Source organism: Pithys albifrons, chromosome 14 (assembly GCF_047495875.1).
Source record: "Pithys albifrons albifrons isolate INPA30051 chromosome 14, PitAlb_v1, whole genome shotgun sequence".
Lineage (NCBI taxonomy): Eukaryota > Metazoa > Chordata > Aves > Passeriformes > Thamnophilidae > Pithys > Pithys albifrons.
The window spans coordinates 12,233,829-12,254,112 of NC_092471.1; the positions used below are offsets into that span (position 1 = coordinate 12,233,829).

At 40.9% G+C, this 20,284-nt stretch overlaps 1 protein-coding gene across 1 annotated transcript in view; it reads left to right on the plus strand.

The window, feature by feature from the left end:
- The window catches only part of COL4A5 (collagen type IV alpha 5 chain), a 78,742-nt gene that overhangs the window by 16,347 nt on the left and 42,111 nt on the right, over positions 1–20,284 (plus strand). The window contains exons 2-9 of the mRNA XM_071569134.1: positions 4,890–4,949; positions 14,526–14,615; positions 15,865–15,909; positions 16,618–16,662; positions 16,769–16,831; positions 17,520–17,573; positions 18,303–18,329; positions 19,507–19,587. Of these exons, the coding sequence (XP_071425235.1) occupies positions 4,890–4,949; positions 14,526–14,615; positions 15,865–15,909; positions 16,618–16,662; positions 16,769–16,831; positions 17,520–17,573; positions 18,303–18,329; positions 19,507–19,587 (465 nt within the window). The remainder of the gene's footprint in view (positions 1–4,889; positions 4,950–14,525; positions 14,616–15,864; positions 15,910–16,617; positions 16,663–16,768; positions 16,832–17,519; positions 17,574–18,302; positions 18,330–19,506; positions 19,588–20,284) is intronic.

A 20,284-nucleotide genomic window follows, 5' to 3' on the forward strand; every position in this document is an offset into this window, starting at 1 on the left:
TTATTGAGTTACCCAGTGTGCTCCTGTAAGAATCTGCACCACCTCCTTCTCTTGACTGCAAATTTCTAATTTGTAAGGGTCAAGGTCTGTGCATGACTGGCTTCCCTCCCCATCTCTGTAATCTTTCCCGTGGAAAGAGTATTACAATACTGTTAAACCCTTATGTGTTCAAATACTAATAGATTATTGAAGTGTGGGGGTTTAGACATTCCCTTACCCCCCTCCCTATGTGCACACAATTAGCTCTTGAGTTTCCCTGCAGTTGCATGTGTGTAATGGTAAATCACTTTTTTTCCCCTTCACAGTGTTGCAAAATTTCAAGTTGCTGTTGTCTCCAGGAACCTCATTCATCTGCCTTTTAGCTTTTTGAAATATTTTGTCCAATGCTGTTGTGTGTGGCAGCTGGGAGGTGGGGAGGGAGTGGAATATGCAGACACTGCCTTGTAACCAACACCTTTAGGCCTGATGAGAGGGGAGGGGAATGTGTCCAGTGTGTAAGGCAGGCTTCCAGCCAAAACCAGTTTTGAGGATAACTTAGGCCATTCATTTCACTGAGCTGACTGTAACAAACCTGTGTCCAAATGTGTGCTTTTTTCCTTCAAACTGAAAAACAAACAAACAAACAAAACTCCATTCTTTTGGTGGCATTGAAAGCAGTTTTCTTCAATCCATGTAAGACATAAAAGACTGAGTTTGTTCTGGAAGAATTATCCTTTGACCAGTAAACCAATACCATCCCTCCTTTTATATACTAATGAAAAGAACTTGCTCTCCATACACAGATTCAATGGGGTAGGAGCTGTCAGGAAAATCCAATGAAGGGATTAGCTAAACACGAATAGATTAATTAGAGCCTTTGGTTGTGTCCTGCTATGGAAAAGTCACAGCAAAGGAAATGGCAGTTGTGAGTTTGTCTCTACAGGTACATGAAGGGGAGGCAACAAGAATACAGTAAGAAGCAAATCTGAGCTGTTCCAGTCTGGTTCTTAAAAGCTGCCTTGATTTCTTATTCATCTTTGTGTAGCTGAAAACTAAAAGATTTTAATAGACATGGAGATGGTGACAAGCTCCTGATGATAAGTTACAACTCCCTGTTATATCCAGTATTTTTTATCATCTTACCTGTCACCTAAGACAATGTGTCCTACTGGCCAGAGCCAGGAATTGAACTGCTGCTGAAGCCTTCTGGCTGCCTAATACAAGGCAGGAGACTTGCTCAGGTTCCCAACCTGTACTATGTGCATCAAGTGTAGCTTGGAGATCCCTTGAGATTTGCAGTATTTTATTTTCTGTAGCTGAAAACCCAGTAAGTCCCTTAGTTTTCAGAACTAGGGATAGTTAAGCTGTTACTAAATGCAGACTACTGATGGTAGCCACCTAAATCTTGCTTTTAATGTGGATTTTTCTGCACTTGAAATGTTGTCATTGTATCCATTTTCTTTGTTCAATTGGGGTGTAGATAAATAATTGTTCATGTGCAGGAGAAGTGTTGCTATGCCTAGATTTTCTTTGCATTAACATGAGATGCACAACTGATTCTGTGACATCAAAAATCTCCACCCTGTGGCTGCTCAGTGGCTTTCAAACTTGTACCAGCCTGTTATGCAGTATGCAGTCTCCTGTAGCAAAATTTTTGTGTCTGCTTTGCCAAATAAAAAAAAAAGGCCTTGAGATTACTGAAAAGTCTAAACAGGAGGACAGTTTTCACTTAGAGTAGCTCATTAAATTTTTTGGGGGGTTTGGTATGTTTTTGCTGTATCATCATGTTTTGTCATTTTTTTAAGCTGTACAGCAATACGACCTGTAAGTGGCATGATCTCATCTTGATATAGTGTGAATTCTCAGGGCTATTTTCTTCAAACTGTTTAGTTAAAAATACCTTAATTTTGTGGGGGGTACAAGTTCATGCAAATAAGAAACACAATCTGCCAAATACAGCTTTTGTACAGGAAGATAAGTGACTCTGCTGGGAGAGTACTTCTTGATAAGCTTGCGCGTGAATAGATCTTCCCAGAATTTGTGCCAAAAAATTCCTACCATTTGATTACAGTGAGTACTTGCAGAGGTTTTCTGATTACAGACTTTGAGCTTTCCCTCACTGTTGTTTGGGAAGGACCGTGTTTCCTTCCTGCAATTAATGCCTCCGAACTGGATATCAAAACCACTTGTCAAAAACAGCTCAGTGAGTGCTCCTGACTCTTCCAGACAGGCTAATTGAATATGTTAAGAGGCTGCTCAAAGCATAAGGAATCCAGTCAGAATATATAAATGGCTTTGGAAGACAGTGATGACTTTAATATATTGATTGAATCAAAGCACTTTGGATTTTTTTAACAGCTAATAGAATAAGGGAGAGAACCATGTTCTTCAAAAACTTTATACAGGAAACTTTTAATGGATACAAGTTGCAACATAGGGAATTCTGGTGAGTGTTTTGTGGAGGAATAGCTTCACCATGAAGGCAATCAGACACCAGGTCAAGGGCCCAAAGAGGCTGTGGGGTCTTCACACTGCAGTTATTCAATACACAACTGCACAGGGACCTGTTCAACCTACCTAAGCTGCCCTGCTGTGAGTGATGCCTTCCATACCAAATTATCTCAGGATTTCGTTCGCTTTATGGATTGGGTCTACTTCATGTGGTCTTGATGCTGCCAGAATCACTGTTGAAGATGTGTAAGCACTAACAAAGTAGTTTTCTGTGGTTTTCCTGTAGAGATACAGTAGCAGAGGGCAGAGACTTTTGAGCCTTACTATCTGAAAACTTCTGTCTGAAACCTTCACAACACTGTGTACATCTAACTTGTTTTATGAAGGGGCAATGTAATCTCATACCATCTTTTTCCCCTCCAACTTCCTTTTCTCCCTGTCTACACCAAAAATTCTCTTGTACCTAAAAACTCAAGAATTTTCTATTAGAAACATTCTGTGGAAGCTGTAAGACTAAATTAGTTTTTTTCTCCTCCATATTCTGAATAAATCCTCCTTGTGTAGGATCTTGACAACGCTTTTCATGTATGTGTTATTTTAGCCTGTGTGTATTTTAGCACAGCACTTGGTGGGTTTTGATAAGTACTGATTTATTTTAGTTTCTCCCCCACCCCTTGGAGGCAGCAAAGGTGTTCCATGTTGCTGTCACAGTTCAGTCCCTGTAATTTGGGATCAGTGCTGTGGCACAGCGAGCCAGGTAACTTGCTAGTTTTGTGTATTAGGCTTGTGCTGTGAGGCGAAGGAATATTGCATGTAACTGAGGTTAATCCCTTTTAAATGAAGCTTTGTTAAAGAGATTAATCCTAAAACCGGTTCCCAAGGAACTTGCTTTTTTAAAAATCCATTTGTGAAAGTGAAAGGGATCAGATACCAAATTCACAGGATAACTTGGATTGAAGGGGGCCATCAGAAGGACATATAGACAAACTCTGTTCCAAACCAGAGCAGCCATGAGGTCAGGCCAGGTTACTCAGGCCTTCATCCAGTCTGATCTTTGAAAACCTGAACTGGCTCAAATGATTCAATTTCACTTGAAGAAATGGCTCAATAAATCCCTGTTAACTGATTCCAAAAGCCAAATGAAAGATTTGAAGTGAAACCCTGGTCATATCATGTACCACTGTGTTTAGAGCTCTGCCTTTTGCTGCAAGATACTTTAGCTGATCTTGGGTTTTTGTAGCTCCAGGTGTATTAAGCTACTTCTGTGTTCTCAGTCTGATGCTTGGTAGTGTGTTTTGGCCAAGAGCCAGGACATTCCCAGTGCCAGATAGGTGATGGGTCGTGTCTCTAAATGCTTCTGTGATAATGAAGACCAGAATTCAAGTGTGGGTGTACTTTAGATCTGACACACCAACTGGTTTCTTGCTTGATTGAAACTTTGTACATAATGTTCTGTGTAGATTACTGGAGGGGAGGACCCCAAATGCTCAGCTTTTCAAACTTGAAGTATATGCTGGGTGTCTTTAATACAGTACTGCACCTTTTCTCAGAACAAGTTGCACTGAAGTACTTCAGGGTTTATCTTCTAATGTGGCTTATGGCTTTTGAAACTATAAAAACTGAAAAACGATGCCCATATGTATTAAGTAGAGACATTCTACCAAAAAGAGGGTTTTTTCTAGAAATCTCACCTCTGTAAAAACATTTGATAATCTGTGAAATCAACATGGAGCTCTAAGGATTATCCCAGGTTAGGGTGAGAGTGGAAGAATATAATCTAAGCATGATAATAAGAATCAAATCTGTGGTATGGAAACATTACCTAATCCTGATCTTCTCTGTGAACAAGTTTCTATATCCCCTTCCTTTGACCCCTTAAAATCTGGCTGTCACTCCCCTTATACCAGGGACTGTTGAAGCTGGCTTGTCATGCCTTACACTGGAGCCTCAATGCAGCTCCATGAAATCTGGAGTTTTTAAAAGAGTATTTTCTCAGTAACTGAGGTGTGGAGGGGAAAACGATGGAGTGTTTGCCTGAGAACGATTCACAAATTTGCTGACGATCGTTAGGCTCGATGACACTGTTGTGCGAACCCTGCCATCTGCTGGTGGGAGGCGTAATGGGCTCTGCGCGGTTTCAGATGTGCTGGAGGGTCTGTTTGCTGTAAGCGCTGCCCCTTCGGCCATGGCTGTTGCACCGGACCTTGCGCTCCAGCAGATGACATTTAAGCATAAATTTCAAAGTCAAGGATTTTTGGGGGAGCTAACTCTAAAGTACTTGCAAACAAGTATAAGTGTTATCAAAGAGGACTGAACTTCCAGTTAACTGGGTGTGCTTTGGCTAGAGGACAAACTTGGTAGGCTTTGATTTTAGACTAATTTTCCAACTTTTTGTAAGAGTGTTAGACTTTGTATGGTCTTGTGCTTACAAATATATTTTTTTTCTTATGTCTTTAAAGGCTTGCCATGGATGTACATCTTTATCCAAATGTGATTGCAGTGGAGTAAAAGGTGAAAAGGTAAATATGCTTTTTTGGCCTTTTTTTTTTTTTTTACTGGCAGAGCAGCACACAAACGAGTGACCCATATATTAACTCCAGATGACTTACAGAACCATAGAATCAGTTGGGTTGGAGGAGACCTCCAAGATATCAAGCCCAACCCTTAATCCAACCCCACTTTGATTACCAGATCATGGCACTGAGTGCCACATCCAGTCTCACCTTAAAAACCTCCAGAGAATCCACCACCTCCCTGGGCAGGCCATTCCAATGCCTGACCACTCTCTCTGTAAAGAACTTCTTCCTGATATCCAACCTAAACCTTCCCTGGCAGAGCTTAAGCCCATACCCTCTTGTCCTACTGTTGATTGCCTGAGAGAAGAGACCAATCCCCACCTGGCTACAACATCCTTTCAGGGAGTTGTAGAGAGTGATAAGGTCTCCCCTGAGCCTGCTCTTCTCCAGGTTAAACAACCCCAGGTCCCTCAGCCTTTTCTCATAGGACTTGTGCTCAAGTCCTTTCACCAGCCTCATTGCTCTTATGGATGATAGCTTTTGCTTCTTGCTCCTGTCTTGTTTTCTTTGCCTGTAGTGTGGGCATGCACCAAAGAGCATAGCTGTACTAACAGCTCCAGGTATTGAGTCAGACTGACTGGTCCATCTGACAGTGTACAGGATTTCATATTATTTTCTCAAGAATGGGGAATGATGGCACAAATTTTTCCAGCTATCTGACTGTAAAAAAAAAAACAGAAAAAACACAAATTCTAGTAAAATAGAAAGAATTCCTATTTACAGCCCAGTCCTGCCTACACTACTTAGTGTTGACAAGCTAAGATGTGGAATGTACAATAATGGCTATGGTGGTAATGCTTCAGTGGGAATTTAAAACTGAGTAAGTGTGGGTTGTTTTCCCTCTTTTCCTGCATTACCAGCTCATAAGTAATAGGCACTCACTGTTGTGTTCTGAACTTGCACTGGTTTTCACCTCATAACTTGCACAGCTGTATGCAAGGATGATTGCTGCTGCTGTCTAGATGTGAGCTGGGCGCTGGAAGTGGCAAAATTCAGATACAACTTTCCCAGCACACTTAGCTGCCACTGAAGTAAGCAGGTAGATAATGGCCAAACAAACATGTATTCTCAGATCAAGCAGAGTATAAACCATCCCCAACCCAAAACGCTTCTCTGTGTGCCTCATTCAATGCAACAAGCTGTTTTGGTCTGCCCAGACAGTGTCCTAAGGCCAAGAGTTGCATTTTGAGATCTCTGAGGTTTCCTGCTTCCATGCAGATTTGACTTCCACTGTCGCTGCCTGAGCTTAGTACATCTGTGCAGTATTTCATGTTTGTCACCATTATTTCTTATTGTTTTACATTGTCTTTTTCTTTGAGGAAACAGCAGGTGCCCAGCATCTCTTTTAATGACAATGCACTGTAGATACACAGTTCAGCACTTGCCTGAGTTGAGGCTTTTCTGAAGTGTGGGAGCCTGGTTGTAATTAAGTTGTGGTTAAATGGTTCACATGTAACTGCTGTTGTCACAGGGAATGAATGTGATGTGACTGCTGCAAGGGGCAGAGGTTGCCAGAAACAATTCCACTCTTAGTATTGTAAACAGTTTGCCTGAGATACTGTGGAGTCTTTTTAAAGACTGATAACAGAGTTTGAAAAGCCTGGTTTATCAAACCATTTACCCTATCTTTGCAAGGTTCTAGAAGGGCTTCAGTGCTCTGCATTAATTTCTGATGCATTTCAAAGGTGATTTTTTAAGTCGTATAAACAAGTGTAACCTTAAATGAATGAAAGTAATGCCAAACAATCAGTCACTGCCTTGGCACTATAATGTGCTGATGCAGAATTTTGCTATTGGCTGAGGTTAAACAAGGCTGACGTCCAAAAGTCTGGGTAATGCTTGATGCCACACCTGCCACCACATAGCTCCTGACAGATGAGGTCATTCCTTGGCATTTACTTTAGTTCATTGGGTATTATTCCCAACATACATACCTGGTGAAGAAAAGTATTTCCTTGATGGCAAGCTTTCCAAGTTAGATTTGTTTGGCCAAAACATGAACCTGGTTAATGCATTCCTAGAGGATCTTCAAATGCAGGTGCCCAAACCAGATGCATCCTGACACTTGTCACAGATTATTTCAGGTCCAGTTTGATGGCACTTAAACATCAGGCTTCTATTCCCAATACAACTGTAGCAGGTAGAATTTTGGAAAACCTTTCTGTGATTCAAAGCTGGCTTTCTTTTGGACTTGTCACAGCTATGTTGTGAATTCAGTGAGCAGTATCTGTTGTCTGGCTAGTGTGGATCTAATGCAAGTGTCCTTCTTTAGAATAGAAAACTCACTTTGAAATCAGGGAACTGATTCATTTTCCTCCTAAACCAAGGTAAACACAGTATAATCCTGAGGCATGCCAGAGTGGTTTTTTCAGAAATCTTTCTGAAGCTTGCAGCCCAACATGTACAGTGGGTAAAGGAACAATGAAACCAAAGCCCATATTTCTTAGGTATGGTGTGTTGCTGGTGGAACTGGTTTGATCATATGTGCACACACCTCATTATTTTAGTAGTCCTATAATTACAAACCCTCAGTATTTGATGCTTTGCTGGATTCAGCAGTTTAGATCTGGGGAACCCCAAGAGCTCTCTGTCACTGACATCCATGTTTTATCTTATAAATTCTTCACTTTGGTTCATTTGGAATTTTTAACTTTAAACTTTTTTAATTTTTAATTTAATTTAATTTTTAATTTAACTTTCATTGGGAATTTTTTAGTTTTAAACTTTTTCCAGATTCTTGTACTACTGTAAGACATCAAGGCTATCTTAAGATGATTGATCCCTCACAGTGTACCACCTAGTTGTACATCTGATTGAAGTTTTCAAATCCAAGACTATCTTCAATCCAGCTTTCTTGCAAGTAGGATCTTATTCCAGCTGAGTGTAAATTGCTGCTAAAAGTTTAAGGCTTTTCCTTTTTATTTGACACTTGGCATTTAGTGTTTCTCTTTCCTTCTACAGTGACCTCTGAACTAGGAGTCAAACTCCATGGCTCCTCACCTAATTGGTGTATGAAGAGCCTTAGACAAAGAGCTGTTTATTTAATCTTCCCTTTTTTATTCTCACATTAGAAATGTGAAAATATACTTGAAGAACTTCTGGAAGTCAGATGTGTGGAACCTTGTTCTGTGCTGGGAAGACAGGAAAAGCCTTGCCTTGCTCTCAGCTGAGCCTTCATTTGTGTTCCGCTGGGCTTCGCTTCTGGCACTAAACCAGCGTCTGCATCCAAGTCGCTGTCCACTTGCATTAAATCAGCTAAGAAGTGCTGCTTTGTTCAGCTTAGCAGAGCCTAATGCATTCCTTTTGAGACCCCAAATTAGCTTTCTTCCTAAGCATCCTAGAAGTCACTTTAGGATCCCAGTTTTAACAGGTAAAGGAACACAAATTGAACTGTAACAAATAGGAAAACTATTTTCTTCTTTTGCTTTGAGGAGCCATATTTCACTATTTCCATGGCACCAGTGATTTTTCTTTAGCTCTGTGTCTGCCATGTGCCCTCTAGCAGAATTAAAGCACTGTTTTTTGGGTATTTTTTTTAAACTCACAGTACAACAGCTGACAAAAAGCAGTGCAATAAAATTTTCTTCCTTTGCTCAAACCCACCTTACTAAACTTAAATCAAAGTCTCAAGTGGGCTGTAAGTTCCTACTATATGATCTCATACAAGCTTGGTGCCTCGGATTCTGGCAGGAACAGCTTGTAATAACTGTGCTTTGAGGGCATTACAAGTACTTTGAGAAATCCATACCCCTTACAAAGGAAGAATAACACACTCTTGGTCTCTTTGGATATATATTCTTGGAACCCTGAGTCTCAGAAGAGAATTGTCAGTGTTTGTCCTTGAGATCCCTATTTCCTTATGCCTTTATCATGGTAAAATTTAGTACAGATGTGACCCACACTCAGCTTTTCTTTTCACTTTTGTATACAAATCCCTAGAAAACAGTTAAAGATTCTCAGATTTTAATCACTTTGTCAAGAATAATTATAATTGGTGTGTGTGGTTCATAACTGTTGGCCTGAATTGCACTAATACAGCCCTGTATTCTGAACCTGGCAAGTGACCACTGACCATTCAACCTCAACTGCTTCATCTTACAAAAGAAGTCACAGATGATATCCTGAAGAAATCTGATGTATTTTGAAGACTACGTATCTTGTCAGAGGGGATTTCTTTATTGCATTAAACTATAACTTTGACGCTACTGCTTGTGGCTGCTTGGTGTGTTTGTTTTGAGTGATGTCTTGATTAGGTACTGTAGTTCTAAATCTGTTACAGCCACATTCTTGCCTGTGTTTAGGCATGAAATAGGCTGTTCAACTACTGCTTCCCTGAATGGTTTTTTGCTCCACTTTTTACAAGTCTTTTTCTTTTTGCCATGAGTATAACACATCTATGTAAATAAATATCCTGGTTTCTCTCCCTATACTGTCTATTTATAAGTATTTAATTTTGGGGAATAAAATCTAGAAATGTAGATTACTTCTGCATGCTTTAAAACTGCATCTATCCCTGATTTCTTAAATACTATTGTCCTATTATTAGAGTACAGGGAATTATGCCAAACTTTTATACATGTTTAATTGGCTCTATCTTGCTGCAGCTTAGAGCATAATTTTAGGGTGTTTCCCAAGTAATTTTTTTTCTTTCTATCCCCCAAGCAACAGTCATGTTTAAGCTTGTAAGCTGACAGTTTTGCCATACCTGTGTAGCTGATTGAGGGCAATTGCTTTGCCAGCTACTCGGGGTTTATCACTAAATGAGATCAGAATCTGACTCCCTTCCCATTCCCCAAGGAAATGAGGAGTTTATAGCTCATGTATCTTTATTTTGCTATGGAAACAATCCTGTACTTTCAGGACTGGAAGATGAGATCTGAGTTGACCTAAACCTTTGCTATTTTTGTTTCTCCTTAGTAGCTTCTAGTCTGAAACAAAAAGTATCCAGACTTCCTCAGTACTTTCTGTGTAAGCTGAACTGGCTCGTGACAGTTTTTGCCTTTATGAGAAACTTCATTGTGTGCTACCCATGGACTTGCATCTCATATCCCTAAAGGTATAATGTCCATTTTTGGCATTGACTTTTTGTGGAAGAGTTGTTAATTTTTTTTCAGTTTCAGTATGTTCCTTCAAGGAGCAGTCAGTTTTTCCTTTCAGACTTGTAGCATTCGAACCTTCATGGAAATCAATATGGTGTGCGCAGTAGGAAAAGTTGGGAGGCAGAAAAACACCTGAAAACTGTTCTCAGTTATGGAATCCTTCTATATTCTGTTGAAGTAGAAGACAATTAAAAATACCCTCATCATCTGTATTCAAGAGAGCTAGATCAGCTTGGCTTCCCCCTCCCCACCACCAATTTGCCCACATTTCTTTCTTCAACTAATTTTTTTATCACTATTTGTGATTACAGGGAGCTATTTCCACTGTAATTGGTTTAGTACAGTTCCCTTGGGAATTGTCTGGTGTAGTCCCTCAGCTGTCCCTGGGCACAGTCCTCCAATCATCTGTTCATTCTTGGGGGTAATTTGCTGGGAAACTCCCCAGGAGTTGCTCTGGCAACGGTTTCCTCCTGCAAGGCTCTCATTGTTGCTGCTCACTTTCAGAGCTTGGAAAATACTCATTTCGGTTTCAATAGTGCAGTTTACTCTTATCAGTTGTTGCCTCCTGAATTCCTCTTGTTTAACTGTTTGGCTTCATGTTTCTCTTTCTTTCAAGGCCTTGGCTTCCAAGTTCTGTGACTGTTTAGAGTGGAGACCTTGGCATAGCTGCATTTTAAAGAACAGTTTCTTCAGCACTAAATGACACACAAGGCCATCCCTCTGCTAAAAGTCTGCTCTAGCAACTCCATGCAGATGTTGCTTTCTTTAACAAAAATGTGGGTAAGTGTGACCAGGTTGAGATTAGTGGATATGGTGCAGCCCAGGTCACACCTGACACATCTGACATGCCTCTTGCATGCAGGTGTCTTTTCTTAGTGTGCAAACACAGTTCTTGCCAGAGCTTGCTCCAAAATCTGTCTCTGCCTAATGTTTTCCTTATCTGGCACTCCCAAATTCCTCATTCTCGCTCTTTCAGGGACACACTAACCCTTTCATATCCCTGCCTGAGACAGTAACGCTCCTCCAGTCTTGCTTTTCAGATGAGGTAGCACACCAACTGTGTAGCTCCATGTGAAAATACTTGTATTGGATTTGCATGGGAACAGTGTGGTGGGGGGAGGCTACAGGCATGGCTTCTGTGAGAAACTGCCAGAAGCTTCCCCTGTGTCCACCAGAGCCAATGCCAGCCAGCTCCAAGGTCAGGATGGTGGTAGTGCCTCTGGGATAACAGATTTAAGGGGCCAAAACAAAATCTTCGCAACACCGACAGAAGAGGGGAGTGAGAATATGTGAGAGAAACAGTCCCATGACACCCAGGTCTGTGCAGAAGGAGGGGCATGAGGCAGAGATTCCCCTGCAGCCTGTGGTGCAGACCAGGGGGAGGCAGCTGTGCCCCTGCAGCCCATGGAGCTCTGTGGTGGAGCAGGTCCACCTGCAGCCTGGGGAGGACCCCAGTGAGGGCAGGTGGATGCCCAAAGGAGGCTCCTGGCAGGCCCTGTGGGCCGTGGAGAGAGGAGCCCACACTGGAGCAGGTTTGCTGACAGGAGTTGTGACCCCCTCAGGGATTCACACTGGAGCAGCCTGTTCCTGAAGGACTGCAGCCCTATAAGGAACCCACACTAGGGAAGCTCAGGAAGGACTGGTTCCCACAGGAGGGACCCCACACTGGAGAGGAGGAAGGGTGTGAGGAGTCCTCCCTCTAAGGAAGAAGGAGCAGCAGAGACAATGTGTGATGAACAGACCGCAGCCCCCATTCCCTGTCCCTGTGTGCTGTTGGGAAGGAGGTAGAGAAACGAGCTGAAGTTGAGCCTGAGAAGAGAAAAGGGGTGGGGAGAAGGTATTTTTATGCTTTTGTTTTATTTCTCATTACCCTACTCTTAATTTGATTTGTAATAAATTAAACTAAATTTCCCAGGTCAAGTCTGATTTGCATGTGACACTAATTGGTGAGTGATCCTTATCTTGGCCCACAAGCATTTTTGTGTTTTCTTTCTCCTGTTCTGCCAAGGAGGGCTGTGATAGAGTGGCATCCAATCCAGTCAGGGTCAACCCACCAGAGTACAATCTGGCACTTGCTGTGCAAAAAGAGAGTTTGACTTCCCCACTTAAGTTAGCCTCAATTTATAGTGCAATTTCAGCATTTTCACAGGGCCCTGTATGAGAGAGCAATGTGTGACCTACAGTAAAAGAGGAGTATGTTTACCTTTCAGTTAATAGGAAACCGACACAGAGAGTTAATGAGCTGTTCATTCCTATCCAAGGAATCTTTTGAGTCTCACTGTGTAGGTAGGACTAAGTACAGCTTAGTTGTTTCCTCTGTAAGTTTGCAGCTCTTGTTCACATGCAGCCTTTAATCTCATCCAAAGGTTTTCCTCTTGTTTTTCCACTGTGAAAGCAGTAGAGCAAGCCCTGGCAAAGGAGGCAAGAGAAGTCCTGTTATTTTCTCTGAAAGTTTTTGTGAGATCTCAGCATCTTTTAAGTGTTTTAAAAGCAACTTCCAAGTTCCTGCCCCTCTATGCTGGAATACAGGGCATCTACCTAAGCAGTACAGTGAGAAAATTAGGATTTAAGAATGAGACATAACACTGCTATCATGCTCAGCATATGGAAAATAAAGGAGATGAGCAAAGCCTTAATCTTGGCTTTTGCATATTGCGTTCAAGGCTGCACTTATGTGCTTCTGTGTGCTTGCAGTGCCCAGTCTTCTGTTCACTGCTGTGAGGATGTGAGATTGCTGGTTCAGTTGTTTCACTTGATTGAGGAGAGCTGGGCAGGACCTCTCAGGTTTCTAGAGAGTGCCATATCTGGCAGATTGCCAGAGAACAGATGTGGGAGCTACTCTTCCTCTTCTTGCTGAAGTATGCAAGACAGTGGAAGTTCAGGACACATTTGTTTCAAGGAGAATGTGCAAAATCTAGTGGTTAAGGTTTTTGTTTGAGTGGAACATTTCTTTGGGGATTCCTGTGGATGTGAAAAAACTATTGGTGTAAATAAACAGTAGGTTTTTGCAGGTAGGAACCAAATGTACCAACCAAACCAAACCTATCTGTAGGGTAATAAAGAATAGTGCTGAACAACTGCATGTTTCATAAGCAGTTACATATACACTGATTGATGTAACAGAGCTGTAGGAAATCTCTGTTTATGCAGTTGAAAAGTGTAATGTTTTATATACGTGTGTGTCTGTGTCTGTGTACAAAAGTGTATTAATTCTGGTATTTCCTAACTTATATGTACTTGTCAAAACCTTAATATTTACTTATTTTTTGCTGTCTTGTGCCTGTCTCACTTGATTTAGGTTGTAAACATTTTGGGTTGGAACCCTGTTTATGGGCTACTTATCAACCAACATCCCCAAGTCCTTCTCTGTGGGGCCACTCTCAGTGAGTTCTTCTCCCAGTCCATGCTCATGTCTGGGACTGCTCCGATGCAGGTGTAGGATCTTGCACTTGGACATGTTGACCCTCTCCAGCCTGTCCAGGTCCCTCTGGATGGCATCCCTTTCCCTCCAGTGTGTCAACTGCACCACCCAGCTCAGTGTCATCAGCAAACTTGCTCAAGGTGCACTTGATCTCACTGTCCATGTCACCCACAATGATGTTAACTGGCAGCAGTCCCAATACTGACCCCTGAGGAACCCCAGTCTTTGCTGGTCTCCACTTGGACATTGAAGTGTTGACCAAGACTCTCTGAGTGTGAAATGCAGATAATTCCTTATCCATCGAATTGTCCACCTGTCAAAGTCATGCCTGTCCAGTTTGGATACAACAATGTCTTGCAGAACAGTCTCAGATGCTTTGCACAAGTTCAGGCAGATGATGTCAGTCTCTTTCCTCATCCCCCAATGCTGTAGCCTCATCACAGAAGGCCACCAAACTTGTAAGGCGCAGTTTGCCCTTAGTGAAAAACCCATGCTGTCACCAATCATTTCCTTATTTTCTATGTGCCTTAGCATAGCTTCTAGGAGGATTTGTTCTGTGATCTTACAACTGTAAAATAATAAAAAACATTCACAGTACAGCACCAATCTACATTGTTCTGAGAGTTTTTGTAGGTGTTGCAGCAGAGGTGAGTTTTGTGAAGGACTTAACAACTAATAAGGGTATGTTTCTATAGGAAGAGGAGAGTTCTATGTGTTTAAGCAGCAGAGGTGTAACAGATGGTCACATTATTTTGGTAAATGGATGCCTTGAAATACTGGATAAACACCCTATGAAATCTGTTTAAGTGTTCAAGTAAAGATAATGTATGTTTGTGTTCAGGAATTTCTTTAGGGAAATAGTTGAGATGTTTCATCACAGCATTGGTTTGTCAGTGTGATGACTTCCTACAGAAAACCAGAAGGATAATGTGTGTTCTGGATTTTTCTACCATAATTTTTGGTTTTGTCATGTTCCTTCTCCACCTATTCTTCTTGTAGGGTGAAAGGGGATTCCCAGGCTTGGAAGGACAGCCAGGTTTGCCTGGGTTTCCAGGACCAGAAGGACCACCTGGTCCAAGAGGCTTGAAGGTAAGTCATGATTCACTTGAATAGCATGAAGTTGCTGGGTAATGTTAGCTTGCTTGTAGTGCTGATCCTAAATAATTTCAGAACTCCCCATTATCATTGGTTTAGTAGTTGAAATTGTCAGATGTTAGGATATAACTTGGGGTTTTGGTTGGCTGGTTTGAATAGTCAGCCAGCGAAATAGATTGCTCTGGGTTTCCTATCCTGTTCTTCACCTACACAGGTGCTTCCAACACTACCTGCACACTTGTATCCCTTTACTTGGTGCTACAGATTAAGGTCAAAGAACAGGTTTGGCAAGGTGCTGTTCTGTAGGTTTGTTAGTCCTTGCACTAACCTGCTCTTGGCTTGGTTTAAGCACTGATAAGAGTTCTGCTCTCAGCTGCCCCCAGGGTTCCCACCATGGAGGTAAACTGTTGTTTGCACCTGGTGGCATTCCTGGGCTGGGTTTGGGTGGGGTGATGCAAATGAAGGCCTCATTGAGCCTGTGTGCAGAGAGCTGAGGAATGCTCCTGGCTTTCCCTAGAGGGGTTAGGTTTCTTTTTATTTACTACTGAATTGCATCATTACACTCAGATGGTGTAATAGAGCAGTAAATAGCTCTGAATGCATTTGGCTTTAATATACACAAGAATATCCAGAATCTGCCGTTTCTTTTGCAAATGCTCACAGTATAAACCTAACAGAAGCACATCAAAAAGAAGCAAAGAAAAAAAAAAGGCAAGTGATAAGAAAAAAAAAGTCTACACTAGAAGAGATTCATTGGATACAACAAGAATGAAACAGCACAGGGGTCTTGGACTAGAAACTTTTGTTATACTTTTATTCCATAAATACTTTTTCTTAATATTTTGTTATGAAGTTCTGCATAATGATCCTATGATTATCATAAAACAAATTCATACAGTACCATTCACATTTAATCTTGGCTCTCTTGTTCTCCCCACAAGAGGCCGCTGCAGGATTTTCAATGAGAGCACCTGGCAAGTGTCTGAGAGAGCTGTGACCTTTATAAAACCTTTCATTTAAGTCACGGTAAACCAGCTGGAACAAATACTTTACTATTCAAACTCCAGCACCAAAAATAATGTAATTTTGAACCCTTTTACTCAGAGAATGACAACTAATATAACTTTTAGTCCTCTTACTGTAAAAACATAAATCTTATTGTGCTTGTAGTTTAATCTGATAGAAAGGCAGACTGCCAACTTGAGTATGGAGGTTTGTTTGTTTGTTTGTTTTTGTTTTGTAGGGTGATGATGGTCTTCCAGGGCCCATTGGACCCAAAGGAATCAGAGTAAGTACTGGTACAGTTTTAGAGTGATATATTGGAATTATGGATGAAGGCTGCCAGGCATTGAGTGGGTCCTTACAGAAGTGGTTATTTACAGTAGGAAAAATTAACTTAAATCTGAAGAGTAATTTACATACATACTAGCCAGAAGAGATTGTAGTACTTTTTATAAGTAATACAAGATTGTGTAAGTAATACAGTCTTACATATTACTTGTATTGACTTCATAAACTCCTGAGGGAGAGTAGCCCAAGCACTTGTTTGATCTGTTTTGCAACAGAGGACCTAAACAAGTGCCAGAAACTTTGCTTCAATGTATTCTGAAGTAGAGACAGTATATCCAGGGTAGATGCAGGAGAGATAGACTTGTCTGGAAGTCCTTTAGGTTTTGTGCCTTTGCTTTTTCTGTCAGACTCCTCAGCCGGTAATAATTGATACATCCCTGGTTTCATTGGGACACATCCGTTTCCCAAACCATGAACATTCATTTATTTTATCTGCAAACCATTTCTGTAGTTGTTCTGCACTGTCTTCCCCAAAAGGTTGGTAAGAATCTCAAGGGCTGGCATGGCATTCTTTTTTTATTGTGATTCAGATGTTTCTGGTTTTATTTACGTACATTTTCACAAGTTACAGTTAGAAGAATCTTGGTAAATCCTTTTGCACATCCATTCTTACCATACTGTTTCAAATGTGTTTAATTTCCTTCAGGGACCGCCAGGGCTTCCCGGATTTCCAGGAACACCAGGACTTCCTGTGAGTGGGAATAGTCTGTATAGATATAAATCTCTTCCTTTTTGTCTTTCAGGCACAGAACAGCATCCAACAATCTAACTCTTCTTTTCTCTTTTCCACTTTAAAGGGATTACCAGGACAAGATGGGCCACCAGGACCTCAGGGTATCCCAGGATGCAATGGAACAAAGGTGGAATACCTTTAAAATTCTTAACAATGCCACAATAATATGGTAAAGAGCTCTTGTTCTCTTGGCTATAGCCAATAGGTGTAGTTTATTATGTGCAACATAGTAACACGATGCAGTACTTAAACCACAGGTTTTGCCAGAAATTGCCAGCACCAGGACATAGCATTTAAACTCTGCAGCCAATATAGTTAAATTCTTTATTCTAGTCCTTAATTTTATAGATTATAACTGAGTGTCTGATAATTAGATCAGATGCTCCATCTGATCTTTATAGTGGAGTTTTGCTACCAAGAAAAACTCATTATAGTGAGACTTTTAAATTACTATTTTTTAATAATATTGTATTGAAAATACTGATTCAGTAACCTTGTTGGAAGGAGTCATTTTATTCTAACATGTTATTCAGCTTCACGTTCAAATTTTCCCATAAACTGATCTTCTATAACGATGTACGTTTTCCATGTCTGTAGTGTAGCACTTGGACTGGAAATATGCAGAAATACCTGAATGTGGAAATTTATGTTTCAATTAGTTGTGTGAATTAACTGTTTATTCAACAGCTCGTTCCAATACAATTTGCTACTTCTGGAGTCATAAGCTAGCAATGAAACTAGACTTTTCAGCTAAAGTTTGTTTATCTGGGTTTGTTATGTTTTGGTTTTGGCTAATCATTTTCTTCATCTCTAAGGGAGAGCGTGGATTCCCAGGCAGTCCAGGTTTTCCTGGTTTACAAGGGCCTCCTGTAAGTAAAAGATTTCCCCATCAACTACCTGTGATCCACTGAAAGAGATCTGTGAAATATGTACTTATATTTGCTACTTAGATCTGTGAAAAATCAGAAAAATGTCAGCCTCTTCTGCAGTTATTCTTTTAATAACTTCTTTCTTTTTATGGTTAATCAGAGTATTTTAGATGTCCAATAAAAATGAGCTTTTCTGCTGTGTGCTGTGGTAAAATTTATAAAAACCCCTTTGAATTCTCACATGCTGAGATGTTTTACCTCCTGCGGAAAAATACAAATACATGCATATATGTCAGAAAAGTAAGATCTTGGTACTGACATTTGGCACATCTAAAGAGCCTTACTAGTGATTAATGGGGCAGAAAAAGAGACAGTGTAGGCGGTTTTCAGTATAAAACACAAGGACGTACAGCAAAGTGACTCTCAGAACCAAAGTACAAACAGAAAGAGATGTAGTAGACAAGATGGATAACAGTAGGCAATAAAAACCAAATTGCTAAGAAATGGAAATGGAATCTTTACTGCTCAACAGTCACTATGAAAGTTCTCTAATTTTTCCATTTGATTCTGAAGTTCACAAAACATTTATTTTCCCCTGTGTCATACCTTTTTCTTAAATTTCTGTCTTTAATGTTTGCCTCATGGTGTAGCTCTGATTAGTGGTTTGCAAGTAATATACCAATGATTTATTTCTATTGATCTTTTACTTTTTGTTTCTTTTCAACAAAGGGCCCCCCTGGTCTGCCAGGTATGAAGGTAAGTGTGCTGTCTGGCATAGGGAAGCTGTTGGCACTCAGGCAGGACCATGTGCATCCACTGGTGGCTGGGGTGACATTTTTAGTGTTTCTAGCCCACTCCAGTGCAGCTGACTGGAAATTCTGCAGTAGCTTTAACTGGGTTTGGGTCAGTAGTTCTAGAAGTAGCAGAGTGTTGGTGGAGTGTTTGGTTTCCTTGGGATTGTGAGGGACAGTTTCCATGTTGTGGGGCATCAAGTCAGCAAAAACAAACACCCAAATGCATCATTAGTCTACCTGTGAATATTCAAGAACACTACTAGAGACTAAGCAATAGTAACTTAAAATAGCAAGAGAATAGTAGAACACCTTCTGTTCCTTTTGAAAATGTGTTTTTTACTGTATAGATTGCATAGATGGGGTTTTGTCATAATATAAGGAGTCTCATGATCTGATGTTGAACCTTAAGATGTTGATCTGATGTTGAACCTTAAGAAGCCCTTTTAATTTTAAGAGGTTTTTTTGTTGTTTCCTTGACTGATTTGTGCATGGACCAAAATACCATTTTCGGTTCAAATCTATTTGAAAGTAAACTTGACCCACAGAATTTTTCTAATAAACTCCTGAGAGTAACACCGGTACAGGGAAATTGTGACTATTAAGCTGAATTGTTTTTCTTGGCTCTTTCCCAACTGTTTTCAAGATATTGAAAGGCAAACTCTTCAGAACATATACTTTTAACACAAAGATATTCCCTGGAATCTATACTAAACTGTGCTTCAGTATAGACCACAAAGCATGACTGTTCCAACAGCACATTCAGCATTAATCTCGTGAGGTGGAGACATTGAGCCTTTTTTCTGCTGTGTCCTATCAACTGCTTATACATGGAGCTAGAATGTTTCTTTTGTGAAGCATTTGTGTTTCAATCACCTAACCTTTTGGAATTTAAATCAATGCTGATATATTTGTAGAAAAGAAACCTTGTAGTAGTTATTAGTTTATTAATTTTAAAAAATCTTCATGTCTCCTAAAAGAGCTATTCATGGAGAGTCTAGTACTTACATTAAGGTGAGTACTAGGGTGTAGCATAGCTCTGAGTGCCTTAGTCTTAGGAGCCACTATGTGCCCTTTAGAGTCAGAATGGGGATAAAGAATTATAAAATGTGCCGTTAATTAAAGTCAACTCTTTCTTCTAGGGTGAAGCAGGTGAAATAATCACATCCTTGCTGCCAGGACAGAAGGGCGACCCAGGATTTCCAGGTCTTCCAGGGATACCTGTAAGTTGCAAAAAGTACTCTTGGGCTGTTCTGCAAAAAGATAACACGAACAGCGTTTGCATTACAGCACAATTGGAAGATTTGGTGCTAGGGGATTCCTCTGTTTACTTGGAGATGCAGGGCACACATTTAATGTACCTCTAGTTTGTGACTTAAGGGAAAGTGTGTGATTCCATATTGCTTAATAGGGTGACCCACAGAGGCCAGAAAGGTCCCCTGGTCAGGAAGGTGGTATCCAGCAGACAGCAGCACTCACAGTTACTGACTCGCTTCTCTATTTCCCTTGCCTGTTCCCCCTTCCTAGACATTCTTTGTTCTGGAGTTCCCTTTCCTTCTTCACCCTGAGTTAAAGTAAGTAACATCTGGCTTTCTGGGCTGTAGCCTCTCTTTTGGATGGTGGGAAGCAGAGGGTAATTTCTCAGCTGTTCTCCTCATGTTGCACCTCCTGAACAGTGTTTCTGTTCTCCCAGCAGTCTTCTGTGAAAACAGCTCGTGACTGCAGGCCCTGTGCCTCCCCACTGAGCCATTCATTGCTTTAGTGGAAGAACAAGGGGAGCCGAAAATGAGTCTATCGGCCCGAGCTGGACAGAAGCCAGACTCCCATTTCCTGGGACAGAGAGGCAAGCCCCAGGCCATTCTGACCAAACTGAGCCTGTTAGCATTTCTGGTCCTCTGAGCTGTGCTTCCCTATTGTCTG